Source organism: Triticum urartu, chromosome 5 (assembly GCF_003073215.2).
Source record: "Triticum urartu cultivar G1812 chromosome 5, Tu2.1, whole genome shotgun sequence".
Taxonomy (NCBI): domain Eukaryota; kingdom Viridiplantae; phylum Streptophyta; class Magnoliopsida; order Poales; family Poaceae; genus Triticum; species Triticum urartu.
Genome location: NC_053026.1, coordinates 648,027,206 through 648,049,911, shown reverse-complemented (window position 1 = coordinate 648,049,911; position 22,706 = coordinate 648,027,206). Strand labels below are relative to the sequence as shown.

Below are 22,706 nucleotides of genomic sequence, written 5' to 3'. Positions count from 1 at the left end.
ATTCTCAGGAGACAACGGAGAAGATAAGGGACTAGCCATAACGACAAGCAAATGAACTAACACACAAGCAAACAAAAAGCAAGCGGGCAAAAAGAGGCAAATAGAGAAAGAGAGGGAGGATAGAGAGAGAGGACGAATAAAACGGCAAGGGTGAAGTGGGGGAGAGGAAAACGAGAGGCAAATGGGAAATAATGTAATGCGGGAGATAAGGGTATGTGATGGGTACTTGGTATATTGACTTTTGCGTAGACCTCCCCGGCAACGGCGCCAGAAATCCTTCTTGCTACCTCTTGAGCACTGCGTTGGTTTTCCCCGAAGAGGAAGGGATGATGCAGCAAAGTAACGTAAGTATTTCCCTCAGTTTTTGAGAACCAAGGTATCAGTCCAATAGGAGGCTACGCGCCAGTCCCTCGTACCTGCACAAAACAAATAAATCCTCACAACCAACGCGATAAGGGGTTGTCAATCCCTACACGACCACTTACGAGAGTGAGATCTGATAGATATGATAAGATAATATTTTTGGTATTTTTGTGATAAATATGAAAAGTAAAATAAAAGCAAAGGAAAAAAGCAAAGGAAATAACTAAGTAGTAGGAGATTAATATGATGAAGATAGACCCGGGGGCCATAGGTTTCACTAGTGGCTTCTCTCGAGAGCATAAGTATTCTACGGTGGGTGAACAAATTACTATTGAGCAATTGACAGAATTGAGCATAGTTATGAGAATATCTAGGTATGGTCATGTATATAGGCATCACGTCCGAGACAAGTACACCAACTCCTGCCTGCATCTACTACTATTACTCCACTCATCGACCGCTATCCAGCATGCATCTAGAGTATTAAGTTAATGAAAATAGAGTAACGTCTTAAGCAAGATGACATGATGTAGAGGGATAAACTCATGCAATATGATGAAAACCCCATCTTGTTATCCTTGATGGCAACAATACAATACGTGCCTTGCTGCCCCTACTATCACAGGGAAAGGACACCGCAAGATTGAACCCAAAGCTAAGCACTTCTCCCATTGCAAGAAAGATCAATCTAGTAGACCAAACCAAACTGATAATTCAAAGAGACTTGCAAAGATAACTAATCATACATAAAAGAATTCAGAGAAGATTCAAATATTGTTCATAGATAGACTTGATCATAAACCCACAATTCATCGGTCTCAACAAACACACCGCAAAAAGACGTGTTTACACCGACCACCAGAGTCTCAAGTATATCTTCACCCAACCAGATTTGAACCTTAGGCAAAGACGTTGGTTGGAGTTGATCTCAGATTACGACTTAGGGATTACCTACACCCCAGGCAAGGGGAATGTCATGGCTGATGCGCTAAGTCGTAAGTCCTATTGCAACAATCTCATGTTGCAGCAGGGCCAACCACTTCTCCATGAGGAATTATGTAAGCTTAACCTTCACATTGCTCCTCATGGGTTCCTTTCTACCTTGGTGGCGAAACCTACTCTTGTGGATCATTTCATAGAAGCCCAGAAGCATGATACGGGGATTACACGGATCAAGAGAAACATTGCCAAGGGCATTGCTGGTAGTTTCTCTATAGATGATCGGGGTGTTGTTTTCTTCGGGAATCGCCTGGTGGTCCCCAAGAAGCAGCATCTTCGGAAATTAATCCTTAAGGAGGCGCATGAATCTCCTCTCACGATTCATCCCGGTAGTACTAAGATGTATCAGGACCTACGCCAGAGGTTCTGGTGGACTAGGATGAAGAGAGAAATCGCTTAGTTTATTGCTAACTGTGACGTTTGTCGTCGCGTGAAGGCAGAGCATCAGAGACCTGCTGGCACCCTTCAGCCTTTAGCTATTCCTGAATGGAAATGGGATAAAGTTGGTATGGACTTCATCACCGGTTTTCCCAGGACCAAGAAAGGGAATAATGTTATCTTCGTAGTCATTGATCGTCTTTCCAAAGTGGCTCACTTCCTACCTGTTCGAGAGAGTATCACTGCTAGTCAGCTTGCTGACTTATATATTTCTCGAATAGTGTCACTTCATGGTGTTCCACTAGAGATCAATTCAGACCGTGGTAGTCTTTTCACTTCTCATTTCTGGGAGAGTTTCCAAACTGCCATGGGCACCCATCTTTCCTTCAGTACCGCTTTCCACCCTCAATCAAGTGGTCAGGTGGAAAGGGTCAACCAAATTCTCGAGGACATGCTTAGAGCTTGTGTTATCTCATTCGGTATGGGTTGGGAGAAGTGTCTTCCCTTCGCCGAGTTTGCTTATAACAATAGCTACCAATCCAGCCTCAAGAAAGCTCCTTTTGAGGTTCTGCATGGACGAAGATGTCGAACACCTTTGAACTGGTCAGAAACCGTTGAAAGACAATTCTTTGGACCGGATATGATCCAGGAGGCAGAAGAGCAAGTTCGCATCATTCGTGAGAATTTGAAAACAACCCAATCTCGTCAAAAGAGCCAGTATGACCGTAGTCATAAGGAAGTGGCTTATGAAGTTGGCGACAAAGCTTACCTTCGGGTTACCCCTTTGAAGGGTACCCATCGATTCGGTATCAAGGGCAAGTTGGCTCCTCATTACATTGGTCCCTTTCTCATTCTCGCTAAACGAGGAGAGGTTGCCTACCAGTTGGAACTACCCCCACATCTTTCTCGAGTTCATGATGTTTTCCACGTCTCTCAACTCAGGCATTGCTTCTCGGATCTCATCCGCGGAGTGGACCACGAAATGCTTGATCTCCAAGATAACCTCACTTATCGAGAGTACCCCGTCCGCATTCTGGATCAAGCAGAGCATGTCACTCGACGTCATAACATCAAGTTTCTCAAGGTTCAGTGGTCTCATCATTCCGAGAGAGAAGCTACTTGGGAGCGAGAAGATCGTCTTTGACTTGAGTACCCCACTTTCTTTCCGCCAACTCCTGAATCTCGGGACGAGATCCTTCCGAGTGGGGGCGAGTTGTCACATCCATAGTTCTGGTATGACCTTGGCTAGCCTTCATGTTTGCATCATGTTTAAATTCCATTTAAATTTGAAATGGGAATTTGTGAAACCCTCAGAATCATTTCTGAAAATGACCCAAGTAAAAATTGCTCCAAAAGGGTCCAAGAAAATGCTCATGTTGCTCTCTGAAAATATTGGACAGAGATAAAAATCAAACCAATATTTTTAGGAACTCATAAATTTTTATTTTGGACTTTTGGAGTTAATCCAGTAATTATTTGCGTTGGATAAATATTTATATATATATATGAAATATTGTCCAATAATTCTGAATTTTGGTGAGGGGTTTTGGAATAATCCCTAAGGCCCCTGAAAAAATTGTCAGAATTAAATAAAATGATTTGGTATTTTTATCAAATCAAAACAAATGTCAGAAAAATAGAAAAGAAAACAAATAAAGGAAAAAGCCTACCTGGACCTTACCTGCAGCCTGGCAGCCCAGTGGCCCAACAGGCCGACCCAGTTGACTGGTGCTGCCAGTCGTCGTCTCCACTGCGCCAGAAGGACGCCGAGCGCGTGCTCGCCGCGCCCGAGCACACGCCGGCCACCTCCTGCTTCCCCGCTCGCCGCTGGAGGCACCCAACGACGCCACGCACTCGCCCGAACCCGTGCTCCGTGCCGCCAGCCATGCCGCCGCCGTGGCCAGAGGCCGAGCCAGCCGCTCCCGCGCGCGTCACCTTGCTCCTGGTGACGCCAGGAGGCCGTAGAGGCCCTCCGCAGCCCCTGCCGTGCCCCGTAGCTCGACTCCGCCGCGAGCCTCGCTCCGGCGAGCTCCGGCCACCCCTCCTCCTCCTACCTACCCCACTAGATGCGCGAGAGCACGGGCTACGCCCCGGTGCTCCTAGCCGCCGCCCCCGTGCCCTGCAGCGTGGACGCCACCGCGTCCAGAGGTCGCCGGCGACGACCTCACTGGCCTGACGTGCGGGCCCGACCTGCCAGGTGATTAGCTTAAGGCTAATCACCATTTTTGCTAACCCCCTGACACTGACAGTGGGCCCCAGAGCCACTAATCTAAATTAGATTAGGAATAACTCCTCTGTTAACTAACTAAGTCACTGACGTGTGGACCCCACACGTCAGGTTTGACCTGGTCAGCTCCGTTGACCTGCTGACGCAGGCATGACGCAATGCTAACGCAATATTTCATTTCCTGGTTTAAATTAATCAGGAAATTCCAGAATATATTCAAAACTTCAAAAATTCATAGAAATTCAACCGTAGCTCAGATTGAAATAATTTATATATGAAAAATTATCAGAAAAATTCAATCTATCCATCTGTACCACTTTCATGCATGTTCAACCAACTTATACCACTGTATAAGTGAAAACATGATAATGGCATTTTAAATGCTAAATATGGAGTGCATATGAACCCTTGGTCCATATGGATTTCATTTAAATGGTTGCTAGATGCATTATTGCAATCATAACATCATTACCATGTTCATGCATCATAATGTTGCATATGCTTGTGTTTTGATTTCCGACACCGTTCCTTCTCGATAGGTCCTGCTCCGGAGAGTGTTCGAGAGTACCTGTCTGAGGAGCAGTGCCCCTGTTGATCTACCAGGCAAGCAACCCCCCTTGTTCATTCCGATACAATCCTACTCTCTCGCTCATGTTCTCATTTATTGCATTAGGACAACAACGATTCAACTGCTACTTTATGCTGCGGTAGTTGAACCCATTCCTCTGCATGACCTGACATTGCCACAGTAAATAGTTAAAACCCACTAGCATGTGTAGGAGTTGCTTGAGCCATGTTGTGTTCTTGCCATGCCATGCCTGCTATTGCTTAGAGTATGTCAGGTCTGATTCATTGGGAATGAATTAGAGTACAATGATATGTTCTGATGTTGAGAGTTAAGCGTGTGAACACGATTTGGTAAAGGTAGCGGTGAGAGGCCATGTAGGAGTACATGGTGGGTTGTCTCACTGGTACCGTCCCTAAGAACTGAGTTCTGTGTATGTTGTCCAAGGACTAGCTACTACCACACGTTGGGTTCCGGTAACTCGACCCCTCTCGACTTATTAGCCAACTTGATCTCTGTCCAGGAGTTGCAAATAGTTTCTGGTGTTGTAGGTAGTGCTATTTTTCTACCGAGTGGCACCCGGCAGGGTGGGCTCGGAATAGACTAGGCACAGGTGGCACGGTGTACCAAGTGGCACCCAGATGGTGGGCTTGGGAACCCTGCTCACATCGTTTGGGGCCGTGAGCGACACCCCGGCCGGATCTCCTTGCGTATGGAACCCAAATAGGCGATAAACCTGGATTAGAGTCTTGCGTGGTTACTCAGGTCGTGGCCGACACCCTCGCCAGGCTTCCGCTTGAAGGTTGCCGAGATACATGACGTGTACATGGTGATAAGTGGTGAGAGCGTGTGTGAAGAAGTACACCCCTGCAGGGTTAACATGATCTATTCGAATAGCCGTGTCCTCGGTTATGGACTTCTTGGATGCTTACGTGGTACATAGACAACTTAAAGTGGATACTCTAAAATGCTCAAGACAAGTGTGAGTGCTATGGATGGCCTTCTCGTAAGGAGACGAGGATGAATCCATAGTAGTGTATTGACGTGGTGATTAGTGGACTCGTGTGCGCTGCCTCATCTCAAAGAAGTTTCTCGTTGTCGTAGAACAGGATAGCCACTGAGTCAAAGTTGGCTTGCTGCAACTAAACCCCACATTACCTTCTTGATACAAATGCATGTATGATAGGATCTGATGTAAGTCTTGCTGAGTACCTTTGTACTCACGTTTGCTTTATTTATGTTTTGCAGGTGAGACATCTGTCTCACTAGTAGTACCGCTTGGACTTCGACGAGTAGCTTGTTACCTCAGCTACGATCTTGTACCTTGGAGGGACTTGTAGATAGTCAGGCTTCTCGGCCTTTTTCTTTTGTAGTTGTCTGTACTCAGACATGTAATGCTTCCGTTGCTTGTATGCTCTGAATGATGGGTCATGTGACCCCTGTTTGTATTTATGCAATGTGGCTCTTCTGAGCCTTTATCTATATGAGTTGCGTTATGTTGTGATGCCATGTTGTACAGCACATACTTGCATGTTATGCGTACGTGTGACGTGTATTGCTATGTGTGGGATCCGACAATCTAATTGTTTATCCTTGGCAGCCTCTCTTATGGGGAAATGTAGTCTAGTGCTTCCTTGAGCCATAGTAGTCCGCTACAGCCCGGTTCACCGGAGTCCTGCTAGCCCAGCACTACTGCTTAGAACACTTGACTGGCCGGCATGTGTTCCACTTCGTTCCTATGTCTGTCCCTTCGGGGAAATGTCACGCGGTGACTTCCGGAGTCCTGTTAGCCCAGTGCTACAGCCCGGATTCATACGCTGTTGACCGACATGCTCGATGTGATTCATGTATGCCTGTCTCCATAGGTCTGTGCCGCTTTGAGTTCACGACTAGCCATGTCGGCCCGGGTTCTTTCATATGGATGCTAGCGACACTATCATATACGTGAGCCAAAAGGCGCAAACGGTCCCGGGCCATGGTAAGGCGACACCCGTGGGGATACCGTACGTGAGGCCGCAAAGTGATATAAGGTGTTACATGCTAGATCGGTGTGACTTAGAATCGGGGTCCCGACATCTCAGATGTTATTCAACTTTGATTTCGCTCCAAATTTAATTGTTTTGGGCATATCCAAACTACAAGCTTAATACTCAGATTTTGATTTAAATTTCACAGGGTTAAAAACAATGTCAATGCTTGGTGTTTTAAGCAACAACTCAAGCCTGGCGGCTAGTAATCTTCTTTGGCCAACATTATAAAACACATATTTTAGTTTAGGGAAAGCACCATTGTTTTCAACCCTTCTTTGTGTCTGATGAGTAGTAATTTTATTTTGTCATCTATCTTGAGGATAGATCAAGTGTCCTGCATTATGTGGTGAAATACTTTTGTTTCATAATCAATGGTAATGGAATCGGCCAGAGGGTCGTTTGGGAAAAAAGATGAAAGTGAGGATTAGAGCAAAGAAGATGAATCTGTTGTCGAATTTAATTATGTAAGAGTAAAGTCACCCTTCTGAATAATCAAATTCAGAGCAAGGAAGCATGATGTTGGCATCGCTTGGTTGACCGGATTTCCGATCCAATTTATTTCCTGTGCATACATCGTTCTTTCATCTACTCCAAATATTTCTGCAACTAGAGATATTCAGATAAAACGTTTAGTTGTGAATGGCAATCATCGAAAGTTGTTTTATGCTGGAAAATTATTTTCAGTTACAGTTCTTGCATTTTTCAGAAATCAGTTCATGACTAGCTTATTTGGCATCAATAGTAATATATGTAGCTCGATTTGACATAAGTGAGTCATGAGTTTTTACAATGCCTTGTTTGTTATTATTAGTAGAAGATCAATTTTAATGGAAAAATATTTATTTGCAGGTATTGAAAGCTAGGCCGGTTAATGGTGCTTTCCCTGAAATAAAAGATATGTTTTATAAGGTTACACAACCTTGGACTTTTGAGTTGTTCTGATTTATATCAGATGTCCTATCTTTTGGTATTTTCAGGTTGTGTTACTGTTTCTTAAGTTCAGGTTGGCAGAGTATGAATATTGATAATTGTCGTGATTCTGGTGGAGTAATTTATCGCACAGTTTCTTTCAGGCTTGCGCCATATCACAAATGGACCATATGGAACCGATGTTTTCACCATGTTTTAGTTCCATGTGCTTACAAGTAACAGCTGAGAGCATGGTGCAATTTGTCTAACCATTTCCTGATCCACACTACTTTCAGAATGGTAACACAAGTACTTAGACAAGCACATATGTGCGCCCACCAATTGCTCTATGTTAGATGTCTGCCTGTGACATGAACATTAACTTCACTGTACATCTCACTATCTCAGTCAGGATCAAAGGAAGAATGAAGTTCTTTTATGCCATTAGCTGATGGATATTAGTTTACCACTGGACAGGAAACGGCAGGCATCTTATGTGCACGGTCCTATGTAGAATCAATTTGGAGCGAGAATGGTAAAATTACGACACTCACTATTTTTCAAAACAAACGTAACTTGCTGGAATTTAGAATAGCAAATAAACAGTATTTCTAGTTCTCTACTGCTTATTCATGCCAATCTTCATTCTTTAGGTGAAAGCAACCTGCTATTCTATCTTCAGCCGACTGTATGAGTAACATTAATTATTTAGCTGACCGCACAAGTAATTTAATTTTTCTCGTCTTATGATGTTCGGAGTAATGCTAGGTTAGTGCTAGCCTCCAGTTTGATTTATTTCCATTTCAAAGAGCTGGATTGATACTGACCCTCTTCTTGGCATCAATCGTTGCTGGCTTTTTAAATTATTTATCCTTTTGTTTCATTACAGTGAGATGAAGCTTACTGGCGCAACCTATTCACATATGTACTGTAGTTGTTCAAGCAAAAGTTATCTGCACAAGTGAGGAGAGGACCTTCACTACGTAGTAGTAATATGTGCTTTCCTTCATGACTGTTACTAGTACATAAATGAAATAAACATGTAGAAGTACTTATCGATAAATATGCCCCTCTGGCCTGCCTATAAGAATATATGCTCCCAGCACTTCTGTTTTGTGGTCTTCGGAAGTTGCTTCCTTTGAACATAGCATTCCTATTGCTTTTTATATTGCATTATTATATATTATCTTTATTTTGTTGTGGATGACAGTACTCCCTGATTATCAGAAGCTGAATCTCATCTTCTGCGTCCATCTGAATTTTATTATTGAACATTCACATTGTCCCTGAATGTCCCAACTATGCCGAGGGAAAAAGTAATAGCGCCTTCTTCCGCGTATAACTTTTCTTTTTTATTTCATCATAAATTTTACTTTTATATCATATAGTTGATTCTCTCAGTTTTATTATCACACGGTCCCTAAATGTCCCAACTATGCCGAGGGAAAAAGTAAAAACTATAGCGTCTTCCGTGTATAACTTGTTTTCTTTTTTATTTCATCTTAAATTTTACTTTGTAAATATCATATAGCTGATTCTCTCAGTATATTGACAACATGATGTCGTGTTGAACACAAGGGTTTAGAATGGAAACTAAGGTTCTTCAAGTAAGAGCATGGGTATCATGTAAGCAACTGGTCTTCCTTGTTCCTTTCTGTAAATCATGAAAGGTGACTTCAACATTTTTGGCACATAGCAGCGTCTCCAATCAAAATCTACTAGCAGTGACCAAAGCGAGGTGTAGAACAGACTAAGCGTGTTGGGTCGAGCATGTGCTGCCATCGTTGAAAATAAAGAGCTCTGGGTTAATATAATCCATTTTTATAAAACATCACATGTCCATCTTGATTATGTATGAGATTATTCTGAGATATTGCCTCCAATAATTAATGTTTTAGGAAGGAATTTATCTCTTCTGATAAACAGAGGAGGGTGAAGGCTATGGTTGTCCCTGCAATTGTGAGATGAATGTTTGTACGGTACTTATCATGGTGAAAGGCCTTATTGACTATCCCCCCTAAAATGCATTTGGGTATGAAGAAACAAAGGAGCATATGGCCACCGTTCATCCTAACTCAACTATTTACTTGTCCTTGATCCTCTGTAAGGTAGAATCTTGAGATCAGAGTGAGTCAGCCACCACGGAGGCTGACCAGATGGCCTCCGGGATCGTTTAATGGAAATAATGTGACAAAATAGTTCGAAACATGCCTTGTAATGTAATACATCTGCCTATCATTCCACAACTTAATTCCTACGCTGGCATTACATTCAATTGGTGGACCATGCGTTCCTCATAATCTTGTTTACGCCTGCTCCCAAATTTCTTGCGTCGGCTGCCAAATTCCTACTGCTCTCAACTGAATTAGTAAAATGTGTTTCTCGATTGCGTTGGATTTAAATTTCTCACAGGCCTGGGAATTAACTGGAGGTTCTTTTCTTTTTAAAATAATGATCAATTATGAAGAGACATATCCAGTAAAGCCCGTTCAGAAAATTGTTCAACGCATCATAGAAAAAGTTGATCAATGTTCCCACAAGTATTAAGAAAGACATGCAGTAGAGCCCCTGTAGTACATGGTGGTAATTTAATTACCAAGTCTCTCGGCCATAAAGTTACGGGACATGCAGCGTGGGTTCGTGCATGCCTTAGTGCCCGTCATTCCCACGTTGTAAGATTACACCGCATGCAAAGATTCTTACATCGGTCAGGCTACTCCACGGACGGAAGTGTGCGGACTGGTTTCAGGCAGGTGCACTGGCCGGCTAGGGTGTTATTCTTCACCCTAGGTAATAGCGCGATCCGCGTCGCGCTATTCGTCACCCTGGGTGAGGAATAGTTATTCTTCACTCCCTCTTTATTTTGACATCAATGCACCGTATTTTTACGTTTCGTAAATTTTATCTTATTTCATACTAAAAAAGAATGTAAGAAAATATATATACTCATCATAAAAAATATTTTATGTTACGTAAAATTAAGAATGTAAAAACATAGTGTAAAACATACATAAAATATAATTTTTTGGTCTTATAACCCATATTTTTGTTTTTTATACCAAATTTTACATATTAAATCAATATACATGTAATTATTTATATTTTAAACATAATTTATTTAAGAAGCAATCATAAGATTATCTCAGGTGAAGAATGCCTGAGGGTCAGATGGTTAGCCTTGTGCTGCTGCTTTTCATTTATTTGTGGGAAGCTGACAAGTGGACCCTTGCGGCCGTGGCATAGTATTTTTTGTGACAAAAAAAATTCAAGATTTTTTCTTTTGCAAAATAACTGCCAGACATCCACTTTGCCGTCCAGTCACTGACAGCGGCCCCATGCCATGTTGGCGTGCCTAATCAGCACTCTATTTATAGAAATGTGGTTTGCACCGTATATGCACGTCAAAGCCAAGTTGTGGCACCAGTTTAATGTATGCCAGAAGTTTTAGCACTAAACTAACTTTTCGCGCCAAGTTGTGACACCAGTGGAGTAATTGACTCCATCAAAAAACATCATGCTTGCTCCAAGACATTGGTCCATCAGACCACAACTTGATAAAATAGCAGCTCCACAGCCCTTGATGCTTCCAGGATATATCATATCAATAAAAGTTATAATTTTAGAGCTCATCATCAAGCCAAGTTGGCAGTGAAGATTCAGAATGCATCTTTTAGCTACAGGTGTTTAAATTCAGGCATAGGTACATGCCTAAATGCAGATATAGCTGCAGTTTCATGCATCATGCAATGCAAGATTGTATATGTACGTTGTTGTTAAATGAATGAAAACTTCTGTGTTCAAAAAAAAGGGCACAACTAGACTCTATGTGCGAGTTAAACTCAAATTTAAACTATTTTAATTGAAAACTTAGTTGGATTGTAGTATAGTGGTAGCCAATGTATGTTTGTTTGATAACCAGCATGACGAAGGACTGAGGGTCCCGGCATCAACGCTGGGTTGTGCCAAACTGTCTACAGCTCTACCCACACCCACAAACTTGTACAAGAACGGTGGGTCATGTTGACAGGACCTGGTGAGTGATATAATGTAATCTAAGAGAAGGTAGAAAAGGGATCCCGATCCGATATTCGAAACTAAACTGTTTACGCAACATCTAATCTGTCCAAACGCTGGCTTCATGAGTCCAGGCAGTCTACAATGCAGCTCGTCCTTGGCCCTTGGGCAGCTTCTTTGAACCAGCTGTGCGGACAAATAAAAGGGGAAACGTTTCGTAAGCTACAGCTCTTCGCTTCAACCAAGAAATAACATCAAGTTCCACGCTTACCGTCATCCACATCTTTTAGTTGGTAGTAGTGCGGAGCAATTTCCACCAGCCATTCGGGCTTCAGTTCCGTCACCTGCATGCACGCATTGGCCATAGCATTTCAGACGACAATCAATTCTTTCTTTTGCAGCTTGCTTAATTCTGGAGAAACTGTGCAAACCTGGCGCATGTACTCTTTTGTCGTGAGAACTAGTTCGTGGTATATTACCCAACGAGGAAGTAGCTGCATATACGAGGCAAATATAAAAAATGTCAGAAAAAGAACTTGGACAAGACTACTACTATGGATGATGGAATGTCCAGGATGTAAAAATAAATACGACAACTCAACATGCCTGTGCTAATCCTGAACTAGGGTGGATAAAGACCGTCTGAGGGTTCTTGACAGTTCTATATGAACCATTCTTCTGCAACCGTGCAGAATGGTGGAAGAAACCTGCAACCCACAAGTACCCACTTATCAGATTTATCCATCTCAGGCAACTTGCACAAATAAAGCAACTGAATCATCAGTATACGTACCGGATGTTATAGCCTTTTTAATAGCATCCAAGTCACTGGCATTTGAACAGACCTCAATCTCAACTCTCTCCATAAGTCCCTCCAGTTGATCTCGAATGTCTCTTGCTCTCTTCATGCTGCGGACCTGATTTATGCACCGACAGTTTTATCACATAAACTTTGCAGAAACAGTGATCACAGATTACAGTAACTGCATATATAATAGTCCCTCTGTTCACTATTATAAGATGTTTTGGATATTTCAATATGGACCACATACAGACTGAAAGGAGTTAACAAACACACTAAAATGCATCTATGTACATCCGATTCAGAAAAAATTAGAACATCTTATGATAGTGAACAGAGTACATAAGTAGGCTAATCATGGTCGGCGTTGGTTGGTTATTTTCTAACGACCCTGATTCAAAACCCAACATGAAATTTTAACGTCTCTATTTCTATAGTGTAAATAAAAAGATGCACCGGGCATGTACAAAAATAGAGTATTAATTAAAAATGTCATGTTCATTAACCCTTTATGCTATGTGCCCCCTATGCTAGAAGCTACAGCACCGACTGGATGAAATAGCATATGTTAGTATCTTCAACAGTCCATTAAAAGCGTCATGATGCTCATGCACATCAATGTTCTATACAACATGTAATATTGTCTCTGCAATTCCAATGCAATTTCTTGCATTTCCTCTACGCATGAGATTCATCGTCAATACTTGAGGCCATAAATTAGATTGGCACAGGCATTCTCATTCAGCCCTACAATAGATACTAAAAAAGCTAATGGCCAGAGCAAGTGCTACGCACACAATCAGTAACATAGGAAGTTACAAAACCTGACAAAATCTAGAGGAACGCAATATATCTTTAAAATAAGAGAATATAATATCTTACGCTGGATCATCAGGATGCATGTTACAAATTATAGACCAATAACATACCTGGATATAATTTTCATAACACCATTGAGTCGAGAAGTCTGTTTCTCTCCATGAGTTATAGACCTGAAATGATCTTGAAGAAATTAGCCCTTTACAGTTCAAATCTAATAAACATTATGAATTCTGATAAATTACAGGGACAAAAAATAATACATTGAGTAATGCTATGTGGTCCCCAACATTCCCAGTGTGGAAGTTCAACCTTGCATTATCTGCATGAACCTGTTTGTCCTTCGGACGGTAGAATATAGAATTGCCGATCGACAGCATTGACGCAATGGACATGACCTCATCAGAACACTTATATTTCTCTGAAGCTACTATCATCTTTGACAGCATAGGATCTAGTGGAAACTCTGCCATTCGTCTTCCAGTCTTGGTCAACTCTCCACGACTGTTGAGTGCACTAAGAGCAAAAAGTTGTTCCAGGGCCTTCAACAAGGCCTCTGAAGGAGGTGGGTCCATAAAATCAAAATTAACCAAGTCATGAATACCAAGACTCTTAAGTGTAAGAACAACATTTGCAAGGTTGGTTCTTTGTATCTCTGGAACAGTATTATCCTCAAGATCATGCATGTAGTTATAACTTGTGTACAGACGGAAACATTTTCCTGGTCCTGTCCGTCCAGATCTTCCTGCCCTCTGGTTTGCTGATGCCTTTGAGATGGGATTGATAAGCAGGGATTCCATCCCTGTACGAGGGTTATATGACTTGATCTTGCAAAAACCTGGGTCAATAACATATTTTATACCATCAATGGTTAATGAAGTCTCTGCTATATTAGTGGCCAGGACCACTTTCCGAGAACCCTCAGGGGTTGTCTCAAAGATCTTTGCTTGAAGTTCAGTAGGCAGATTTGCATAAATAGGGCATATATTTAGCTCTGGAATCTTTGTGCCTAAACCCCTTGTTTTGTGTTTCAGGATCTCATCAACAGTTTCAATTTCTTCCTGTCCTGTAAGGAACACTAGGATATCACCAGGGGGCTGTGTCACATGTATCTGTAAAATAGTGACAATGGCAGCATCAATGTAATCTGCTTCTGGAGCTTTTGTATAATGTACTTCAACAGGGTATCGCCTCCCAGGAATCTTGAAAATAGGAGCTGAATCAAAGTAGTCGCTAAATTTTTCTGCGTCAAGGGTTGCACTTGAAATGAGCAACTTCAGGTCTGGACGAAACCTAGCAATGTCCTGCAGGAAGAGTATTACGTATATGAGGAATTGAGTGGGTGTCTACAAGTCTGGTGAAGAGCATACCAAAATGATACAAGCCAGCTGACCTTAACCAAACCAAACAAGATATCAGTAGATAGCGTGCGCTCATGAGCCTCATCAACCATGACAACACTGAACCAAAAATAAACAGATATAAGCGGTGCGTTCAGGGGGATTGGATCTTTTGCCCCACTTTACATGGGGTTTGATAATGTGCCCCATCATTGTCTCAATGGCAAGTGGCCCCGGCCCCACCCGGCAGCCTCTAGGGGGGGGCAAATTATCAAATGGAGAAGTAAAGTGTGGCAAAAGATCCAATTTCTCAGTGCGTTCAATAGTATACTACAACTCATTCAAGGAAAATGATTTGCCAACAATTACCTATAGCCAGCCAAATCTGGTTCTCCAAGAAACTCCCTCAAAAGCATTCCATCAGTCATGTATTTAATCATTGTTTTCTCTGAGGTACAATCCTCAAACCTTATGGAGTAACCAACCTGTAGGGTCGCACTAAACATGGTTATAATCATACAATTTCATATAATGTTATGGAAGATCACATAAGCACATTCCAGAATTTGATATTATTATAAAGTTATTGTTATGAAAAGAACTAACCTCGTGTCCCAATTTAACACCCATCTCTTGAGACACCCTAGCTGCAACGCTCATGGCTGCCACTCGACGAGGTTGTGTACAAGCAACCTGCAAATTTAAAAAATTACCATGAATTTTGATAGAACTCATAAATTCATTGTAACTACATCATTAAGGCCAAACATAATCACACTTCATAGAGCAAAACCATTAATGTGTAACAAAAAAAGAAATTGCAGATTTTTTCATGACGCATTAGACCAAAAAAAACAACTATTCCTATAAGCCATGTATATGCATTAACAGACAGTAATAGTAATAGTAATAGCAATAGCAATACTAATAGTAGAAAGATAAATGCTGCATGTCATACCTTTCCTCTTGCTGTATATCCAGCTTCATGAAGATATTGAGGTATTTGCGTCGTTTTACCAGAGCCGGTTTCTCCCACTATGACAATAACCTACAAGCACCAAATGCCCACAAAATCAACACAACAACAAATGGACATAATTAGATCATGTCCTAGCACATAAGTTATAAAGAGAAGCGGGTATTTCTTTTAGTAAATATAAGTTCAAATTTGGGGAATTGTGAAAGGGCACTGAGCAAAACATGACTAGTGTTTGCTGAATCCTAGCACATAAGTGTTCCACAGTGAACACTAACATCACAAACCTGATATTCATCAACAGCCTTGAGCAGTTCATCTCTGAATTTGTAGATTGGAAGGGTTTTCCGCTCATCCTAGTTCAAAAAGGAAGTCAGTTCAAAGGCAAAAGTCACTGTTAGGGACTATAATTGTGATTCAACTATTATGAAGAGCATGAGCAGGTACATGTGTTTGCAACAAATAGGTTGATAATCTACTCACACACCTGGAGCTCCCTTTTTAGAATATCTTTTGCATCGATTGTCTCTTGGTCTGAATCATCTTCAAACTATAAAATGAGAAAGTTCAGTAAAAGAGTATCTTAAAGCATTTAAATTAGGAGAGTAAATAAAGTATTTAATCGATTACCTGTGTTCCTTCTATGACCGATGATTTAACAAAATCAATTTGATCATCAAATACAAACCTATGAAGTTGAAAAAGTAATATGAGTACAAAACAACTGTTCAACAACGGTGTGGTCAAGGTTATACAAAATTCAACTTTCCAACAAAGGTGCAATCAAAGGCTATAGAGAATTCGTTAGTGTATGCAATCAGAACAATCCAGTTATTATACCTTATTAAGTTTCAGTATTACAGCATGTTTGAACGAGGGGTACTTTTGTGTGAGCTTCAGTATTTAGTTCAAGTTTGAACTAACTACCAAAGCTCCCTAAAGAAATACATCCACCTTACAGGGATCTTTTTATACGAAACAAATTTCTGGCTAGACAATCCTCAGCAAGTGACATGCAGTTGACTGCTGATTAATTACATGGCTTGTCACAACTCTAACTAGAAAAATGGACTCTTAGAAACAGCAGAGTAAACTTTGCTGATGAACAATTCATAGAAATAATAATGAAAACTACTGGTAATCATTACAAGACAGCAGAGAAGTAAACTTTGCTGATGAACCATTCATAAGAAGAACAAAGAAGTTACTGGTATTCATTAGAAGACCGATTTCTGTCTTTCGATCCGAATTCCAGTTTAGACTTTCCTGAAACAAGTCAATCAATTGTTAAATATACAACAAAGAGCAGAAATATGGTATCATAAAGACAGTCGCAATACCAATTTCCAGTGGATAATCCAAGTAAATGACATTACCTATTTGATGTTCTTCCCATGCTTCCTGTTCAGCAAAAGGATTCATTTTATCTTTGCCCTCAGGATCTCTGCTTGTCAAGCAAATGCAAAAATCAACATATTAAAACAAGTTCAGAGGAAGTTACATAGTCTCATACTGCCATACAGGACTCATAGATACATACTTGTATCGCTGCATTGCTACCGAGAATCTCTTTTCTTGATTAACACCTTCACCCATGTCATAAGCTTCAGGCATTTTGTACTGAAAATCACGTGATTGATGAACTGAAGACATTGGCATCAAGAGATAACAGTGTCATCATTACTCTGCAATATTCTCAAGGGGGGGAACATACCTCAGCAACATCATCTGCACTCTCAACATGATCCTTAACAAGATCATAAATCTTCTTCTTGTATCTGCACACACAAACTGTTAAATGCCCAGGTTTATTTGAAATGCACTGCATAAAAGCCTATGTGTACATGCATCTAGCTAAAAGAGAAAATCTGTAGCATAACTATATCTACATGTCCTCACTCCTCGGTACAAAGTTATCAGTAGAGAAGCACTTTATGGGACTCAGTTACAATAAGCACCTGAAGTCATTTTCTTCAGCTGGGGTCAGTTTCACACCCTGAAAAATGTATTCATGATCGAGAATTTCGTCCCTGCAGTTACCCCAAAACAGTAACAAGTTAATGTACTATGTACCAGCTCAACATATAGACAACATCATGAACAGCAATATACTTGTATAGAAGTTCTGTTGTACTGACCGAATCTCATCAATTTTTTTATCCCTTCGCTTTAGCAAGTATGCTTGCCTTGAAAAATTTCTGCACATTATTGGAAGGTAAGTTAATAGTCCAGAACTCCAGACAGATCTTTCCAATAAAACAGCTTGATTTTTCCTACATTCAACAAGATAACTCAAAGTAACAAACCACTAAATGCAAGCAAAAGACTTCTGTTGACATTTAATTGAATTTTATCGTTATATTCTATGTTCCCTTTTCCGTATGTCATCAGCTTGTGTGCAAGATAAAAGCTTAGACTATGCAAGAGAAAAATGTGGGCAGCTACAAACAACCTTTCTCAACAGGGTATAATGATCCAAAATAAGCAGCACCGTTGTCATTTGCATATATTAGCACCAAAAATATTACATGTAAATGCAATTCAATTTTCAAGGAAAAGCACGGTCCGCCTTCTATGTACACCATCAATGTATTCCAAATTTCTTTCTACAAATAACAAAAGAAATGTGTCCGACTCTCTATAAACTTCACCTATACATCACAAGGGTATTTATCCAATTTCTGCTCTACTACTCTAGTCATAGCAGAAAACATTACTGTAATCAAGAATAAAATTGTTTCCATATACAACTTCTTCAAATGTTCAGATGTGAGTAAAGAATTTAGCACAAACCTACAGTATAACAATGAAAAACCAACAGTCCAGGGTGCTCAGTTTGACAAGCTAGCCAACAAGTTCACCCAAAGCTGAAGCTATTAGCCTCTTGAATAATAATGGTTGCTTTCTTGCTATATATACATGATGGCTGAATACGGTTGTTTTCTTGCTACTCTACTACTCTATATATACATCACGGTTGCTTTCTTCCTACTTTGTTTTCCTCAGTTTTCCTCTTGAATAATGACTTAATATGGTACTATTTAAAGTGGCCGGGTTTTTCACCAGTATCTTGGGCAAAGGGTTTTTCATCGGTATCATTGGACAAATAAAACTAATTTCTTACATACATCAACAGAAGTAAAAGAAAATTATAATGAAAAAATACAACAACCAACTGCAACAGGAATAACCTCAGATCTGAAGTGTCATTCTTATCCAGTGCTTGTGATCTTCTGATAAGCTCCTCTGTCAACAATCTCCAACGAATAAATTACAATGATCATATTGAACAAAATTAGTAGAGTATACATGTTCAGGTAGGTATACCTTGTTCTTCCTTAGATAACTGCCGCTCCATCAACTGTAGACGGAAATCATTCAATAACATCAGCTCAAATAACTAACAAGATTTAAAAACATAGTACAACTGGAAGACATGATTTGCTGGAGTTTAGAAACATGCTCTGTGCTAGATTTACAAAGTACTCCCTCTGTCCCAAAATTCTTGTCTTAGACTTGTCTAGATACGGATGTATCTAACACTAAAACTTAACTAGATACATCCGTATTTAGACAAATCTAAGACAAGAATTTTGGGACGGAGGGAGTAGGTAGGTGATGCAAGCAAATACAACCAAAGAGGCGCTAATCCACGTATACTGGCAAGCAGATCAACTCACATATCCAAAAAAAAAACATACTTCTTAGGACGTGAGTCATGGCTCACCGATCAATGACACAATTCCTTTGTAACCACTCCAAAAGATAAAATCAGCAACAAATTTCACTAGTGTAATTAACCAGCGGGCCACAATTTTAAGTTCATAGAAGTGTGGTTTTCTGAATCGATAATATGGAGAGGTGTGACTTTGTGAAAGTGTGAAAGTACTCCTTTGAAATGCAGTTACTTGACTGATAATTTGAGAAGAAAATTCGTAGTTCCGAGAAAGTAACTAACATGTCACTACAAGCAGGTTTTCTCTCGTAGTGAATATATATAACAAGCCACAAATCATCTAAGATTCCTTTAGAACGAAATAACTGGTTTATAAAACAAAAGGTGACATCGAACACCCAAAAGGACAAGCCATTCACCAACTATATTTTTGTTTCAGCACTCCACTTCATATGAAAAACACGTGCCAGCCAGCAGAATACTTCAAAACCAACCAGGAACAGTAGGACTTGGCTATAACTTGATGTATTATTTAGTTGTTAGAGAAAAAGAGGTTCCATAAATAGGAATAAATTAAGTGATAGCAAGCACAGAAAAGAAAGGAATGTCAGCTTGCAAGACAATCACCTTTCGAGTTTTCACTGCATCTCTTTCTTTCATGTTCTTCTCTAGCTGAGCCTTTTCCTGCTGATCTCTTATAATTTCTTGTTCTTCCTACAAGGCATCACATACTATAATGGATTCAAAAGCACATTTTAATTGACCATTCCATAACTATGCATTTTTATGTACAACAAAATGAGATTCCTAGAAAGAAGGGCATACGTCCAGAGTGTCGTCGCCATCTTCATCATCCACCTCTTCTGTTCTCCTTCGGACACTCCTCTCAGAAACATGTGCTGTTGTTTCCTGCAACACAACATTATCAGGTTGAGTCACAGCATGTGAAAGCGACACGATTAATGGGTGGCTACCACACTGTCTCACATCATCATCCTTCCCATCGTCTTGGTCTTGAGCCTTCCTCCTAAAATGCTTCCTGCTCTTAGAGGACGCACTCGCCGAGCTCGTCGTGTGGTTGTCAACCTCATCATCATCCTCATCCGCCAGCAACTTGTAAGTGCTTTGTTTCTTCACAAGCTTTGCTGCCTCCCTTTCCTGCTTCTGGTAATTCTGTGACAAGAAAGGGAAAGCATATATAGCATTAAAATCACCGAAGACAAAGCCACGGCACTGTTGTTAACACAATGGGATTTGCTCGACAGAGGAGGTGGATCAAAACTTACACTGATGCCCCTGCCCTTGCGGGGGACCTTGGCGTAGATGTCGGCGGCGAAGCTGCTTGTCTCGGCGGACGAGGAGAAGCCGTACTCCACGAGCTTCCCCACCAGATCGCCAGCAGAAGAGGAGTCCTTGGCTGAGCCAAATTAGAATTAGGATCAGAGAAGAAGAAACTGAAGGAACCCCATGAGAAAGCGGAGTGAAATCGGTTGTACCTAGGCCGATGACGTAGTGCACGAGGACGCTGGTCGAGAAACCCTGGATAGACATGAGCTTGTCGGAGACCCAGTCCCTGAGCTGCTTGTCGCTCGCCATCACGGGCGGATTCAAATTCCAATACCAAAAACTGGGGACGGAGTTGAGGGGGCCGGGACGGTGGGGGAAGCGGCGACGCGCGTGAGAGGCGGAGGGGTTGGGGGTTGAGGTGGGGGCGGACGAAGTGAGGCGGAGGGGGAGGGGGAGGCGGGGCGGCGGATTCCGGCGTGATACTGTGGGCGACCGGGTAGGTGGGTGAACCGGCGGCCGGAGGGGGGAGCGGCGGCCGGCGGCGCGTCCGGGAACCCTAGCTTAGCGAGAGGAGTCGTGCGCCGCGCGGGAGAGAGAGAAGGAGCGGGCCAGAGCCAGACCGTTCTCCGGCTCGGTTCATTCGTCGGCTGGTTTTTCTCCCGTGACTTGGCTTGCTCCCTTTTCATGTATTTTGCTTTTTTGCTTCTTATTTTTCTTTTCTCTTTCTTTCTTTCTCCTCTATTTTCATATATGAAAAATATGGCCATCATGTATTTAAAATTGTTCTTATTTAGCGAATCAACCTGTGGTTGAGTTGGTTAGGTGGACAGTGGTAGCCGGCTCAGTCTTTCGGAGGTGCTCATAGGGGTAGGGTGTGCGTGTGTGCGTTCATAGGGGTGAGTGTATGCGCGTGTGTATGAGCGCTTGTGTCTGTACTGATGCTCAAAAAAATGTTCTTATTTCGTATCTCATTTTCCTTTCGCATTTTCTATATTTGTAGTTTTTCTTCTCTGGTCCTTTTTTTTCATCTCGTAAAAAATAAAGTTAGAAAATCATTTGACCATATCTTCGCGCGCCTCTACATGTTACTCTTAGCGAGCTACATGTAGAGTGTCTACAACATGAGCCTCCACTTCCTCTCTCTATATGTCCGGGCTGACAGTCCAAACTAGCCTCGGACAGGGGAGGGAATAAAAATGGCATCCAACAAGCATTTTCCCCCAAACTCAACTCATATGTCCGGACTGTCTGGCACTGCTCGAGGAAGTGTTGGTGGGCTAGGCGGAGGCGGGGCGGCATCCGACTCAAAGGGAGTGCAGCGACGTCCGGCCTGGATGATCTGGACGACAGGGAGGTGGGGCGGGTGGATTCCGGCGTTATACTGTGGACGATGTGGGAGGCGGAGGAAGCGGCTGCTACTTGTGAGCTGCGTTGAGATTTCCCCCGGAGAGGAGGGAGATGCAGTACAGTAGAGATGAGTATTTTCCTCAGGGAGAGCTAAGATTTATCGAATCAATAGGAGAATCACGCAAAGTCCCGTGAACATCATCTGCACACACAAAAGCAAATACTTGCACCCAACACAGGTAAAAGGGTTGTCAGACCCCTTGAACTCTTTACTTGCAATGATCAAATCTTGTATAGGTAGATGGATAAATTACAAAACAAAGTAAAAGAAGTAAAATTGCAGCAAAGGTATTTTGTCTTTTTATAATATGATTAAAGTAGACCTGGGGGTCATAGTTTTCACTAGAGGCTTCTCTCTCGAACAAATAGCATACGGTGGGTGAGAAAATTATTGTTGGGCAATTGATAGAAAAGTGCATAGTTATGACGACATCTAATGCAATGAACATGTATATAGGCATCACGTCCGGGGACAAGTAGACCGACTCCTGTCTGCATCTACTACTATTATTCCACACATCGACCACTATCCAACATGCATCTATCGTATTAAGTTAATGAAAACGGAGTAATGCCTTAAGAAAGATGACATGATGTAGATAAAGTAATCCTAATCAATATGAATAAACCCCATTGTTTTATCCTTAATGAAAACAATACAAATATGTGCCTTGTTCTCTTTTGTCACTGGCATATAGAGCACCACGAGATTAAACCCATCAAAAAGCACATATCCTACTGAAGATAAATCAATTAGTTGGCCAACGGACAGATTGGAGAGAAATATAAAGTTACGATAATCATGCATAATAAAGTTCAGAAAAGATTCAATTGATTCTCATGAATATTCAGATCATAAACACAAAATTCATCGGATCCCAACAAACACATCGCAAAAAGAGATTATACCGGAC

At 41.4% G+C, this 22,706-nt stretch overlaps 1 protein-coding gene across 2 annotated transcripts; it reads right to left on the bottom strand.

The window, feature by feature from the left end:
- Positions 1-11,310: 11,310 nt before the first annotated feature.
- On the bottom strand, positions 11,311-21,024 carry LOC125511558 (pre-mRNA-splicing factor ATP-dependent RNA helicase DEAH1-like). 2 transcript variants are annotated; one of them, XM_048676962.1, is made up of 27 exons: positions 20,595-21,024; positions 20,385-20,515; positions 20,086-20,271; positions 19,924-20,007; positions 19,726-19,812; positions 18,750-18,783; positions 18,614-18,668; positions 17,561-17,620; positions 17,381-17,452; positions 17,137-17,200; positions 16,963-17,042; positions 16,799-16,866; positions 16,631-16,688; positions 16,053-16,110; positions 15,910-15,972; positions 15,710-15,778; positions 15,405-15,494; positions 15,053-15,139; positions 14,816-14,931; positions 14,500-14,566; positions 13,370-14,410; positions 13,217-13,279; positions 12,279-12,402; positions 12,092-12,192; positions 11,917-11,979; positions 11,757-11,829; positions 11,311-11,671 (listed from the first exon to the last, which is right to left on the bottom strand). In XM_048676962.1, the coding sequence occupies exons 1-27, from the start codon at positions 20,692-20,694 to the stop codon at positions 11,625-11,627; spliced, it is 3,141 nt and encodes a 1,046-aa protein (XP_048532919.1). In that variant the 5' UTR covers positions 20,695-21,024; the 3' UTR covers positions 11,311-11,624. The 2 variants fall into 2 exon arrangements, with proteins under 2 accessions (XP_048532919.1, XP_048532920.1); XM_048676963.1 differs by lacking the exons at positions 20,086-20,271; positions 20,385-20,515; positions 20,595-21,024 and having other exon boundaries at positions 19,726-19,829.
- Positions 21,025-22,706: the final 1,682 nt, after the last annotated feature.

Excerpts from the sequence above, each read along its gene's own strand:
- LOC125511558 (XM_048676962.1), bottom strand. The coding sequence starts at position 20,694 with ATGGCGAGCGACAAGCAGCTCAGGGACTGGGTCTCCGACAAGCTCATG. Across the intron at positions 18,784-19,725 it reads ATGCAGTGAAAACTCGAAAG|TTGATGGAGCGGCAGTTATC; the intron begins GTGATTGTCTTG and ends TTCCGTCTACAG. Across the intron at positions 16,689-16,798 it reads ATGGGAAGAACATCAAATAG|GAAAGTCTAAACTGGAATTC; the intron begins GTAATGTCATTT and ends GACTTGTTTCAG.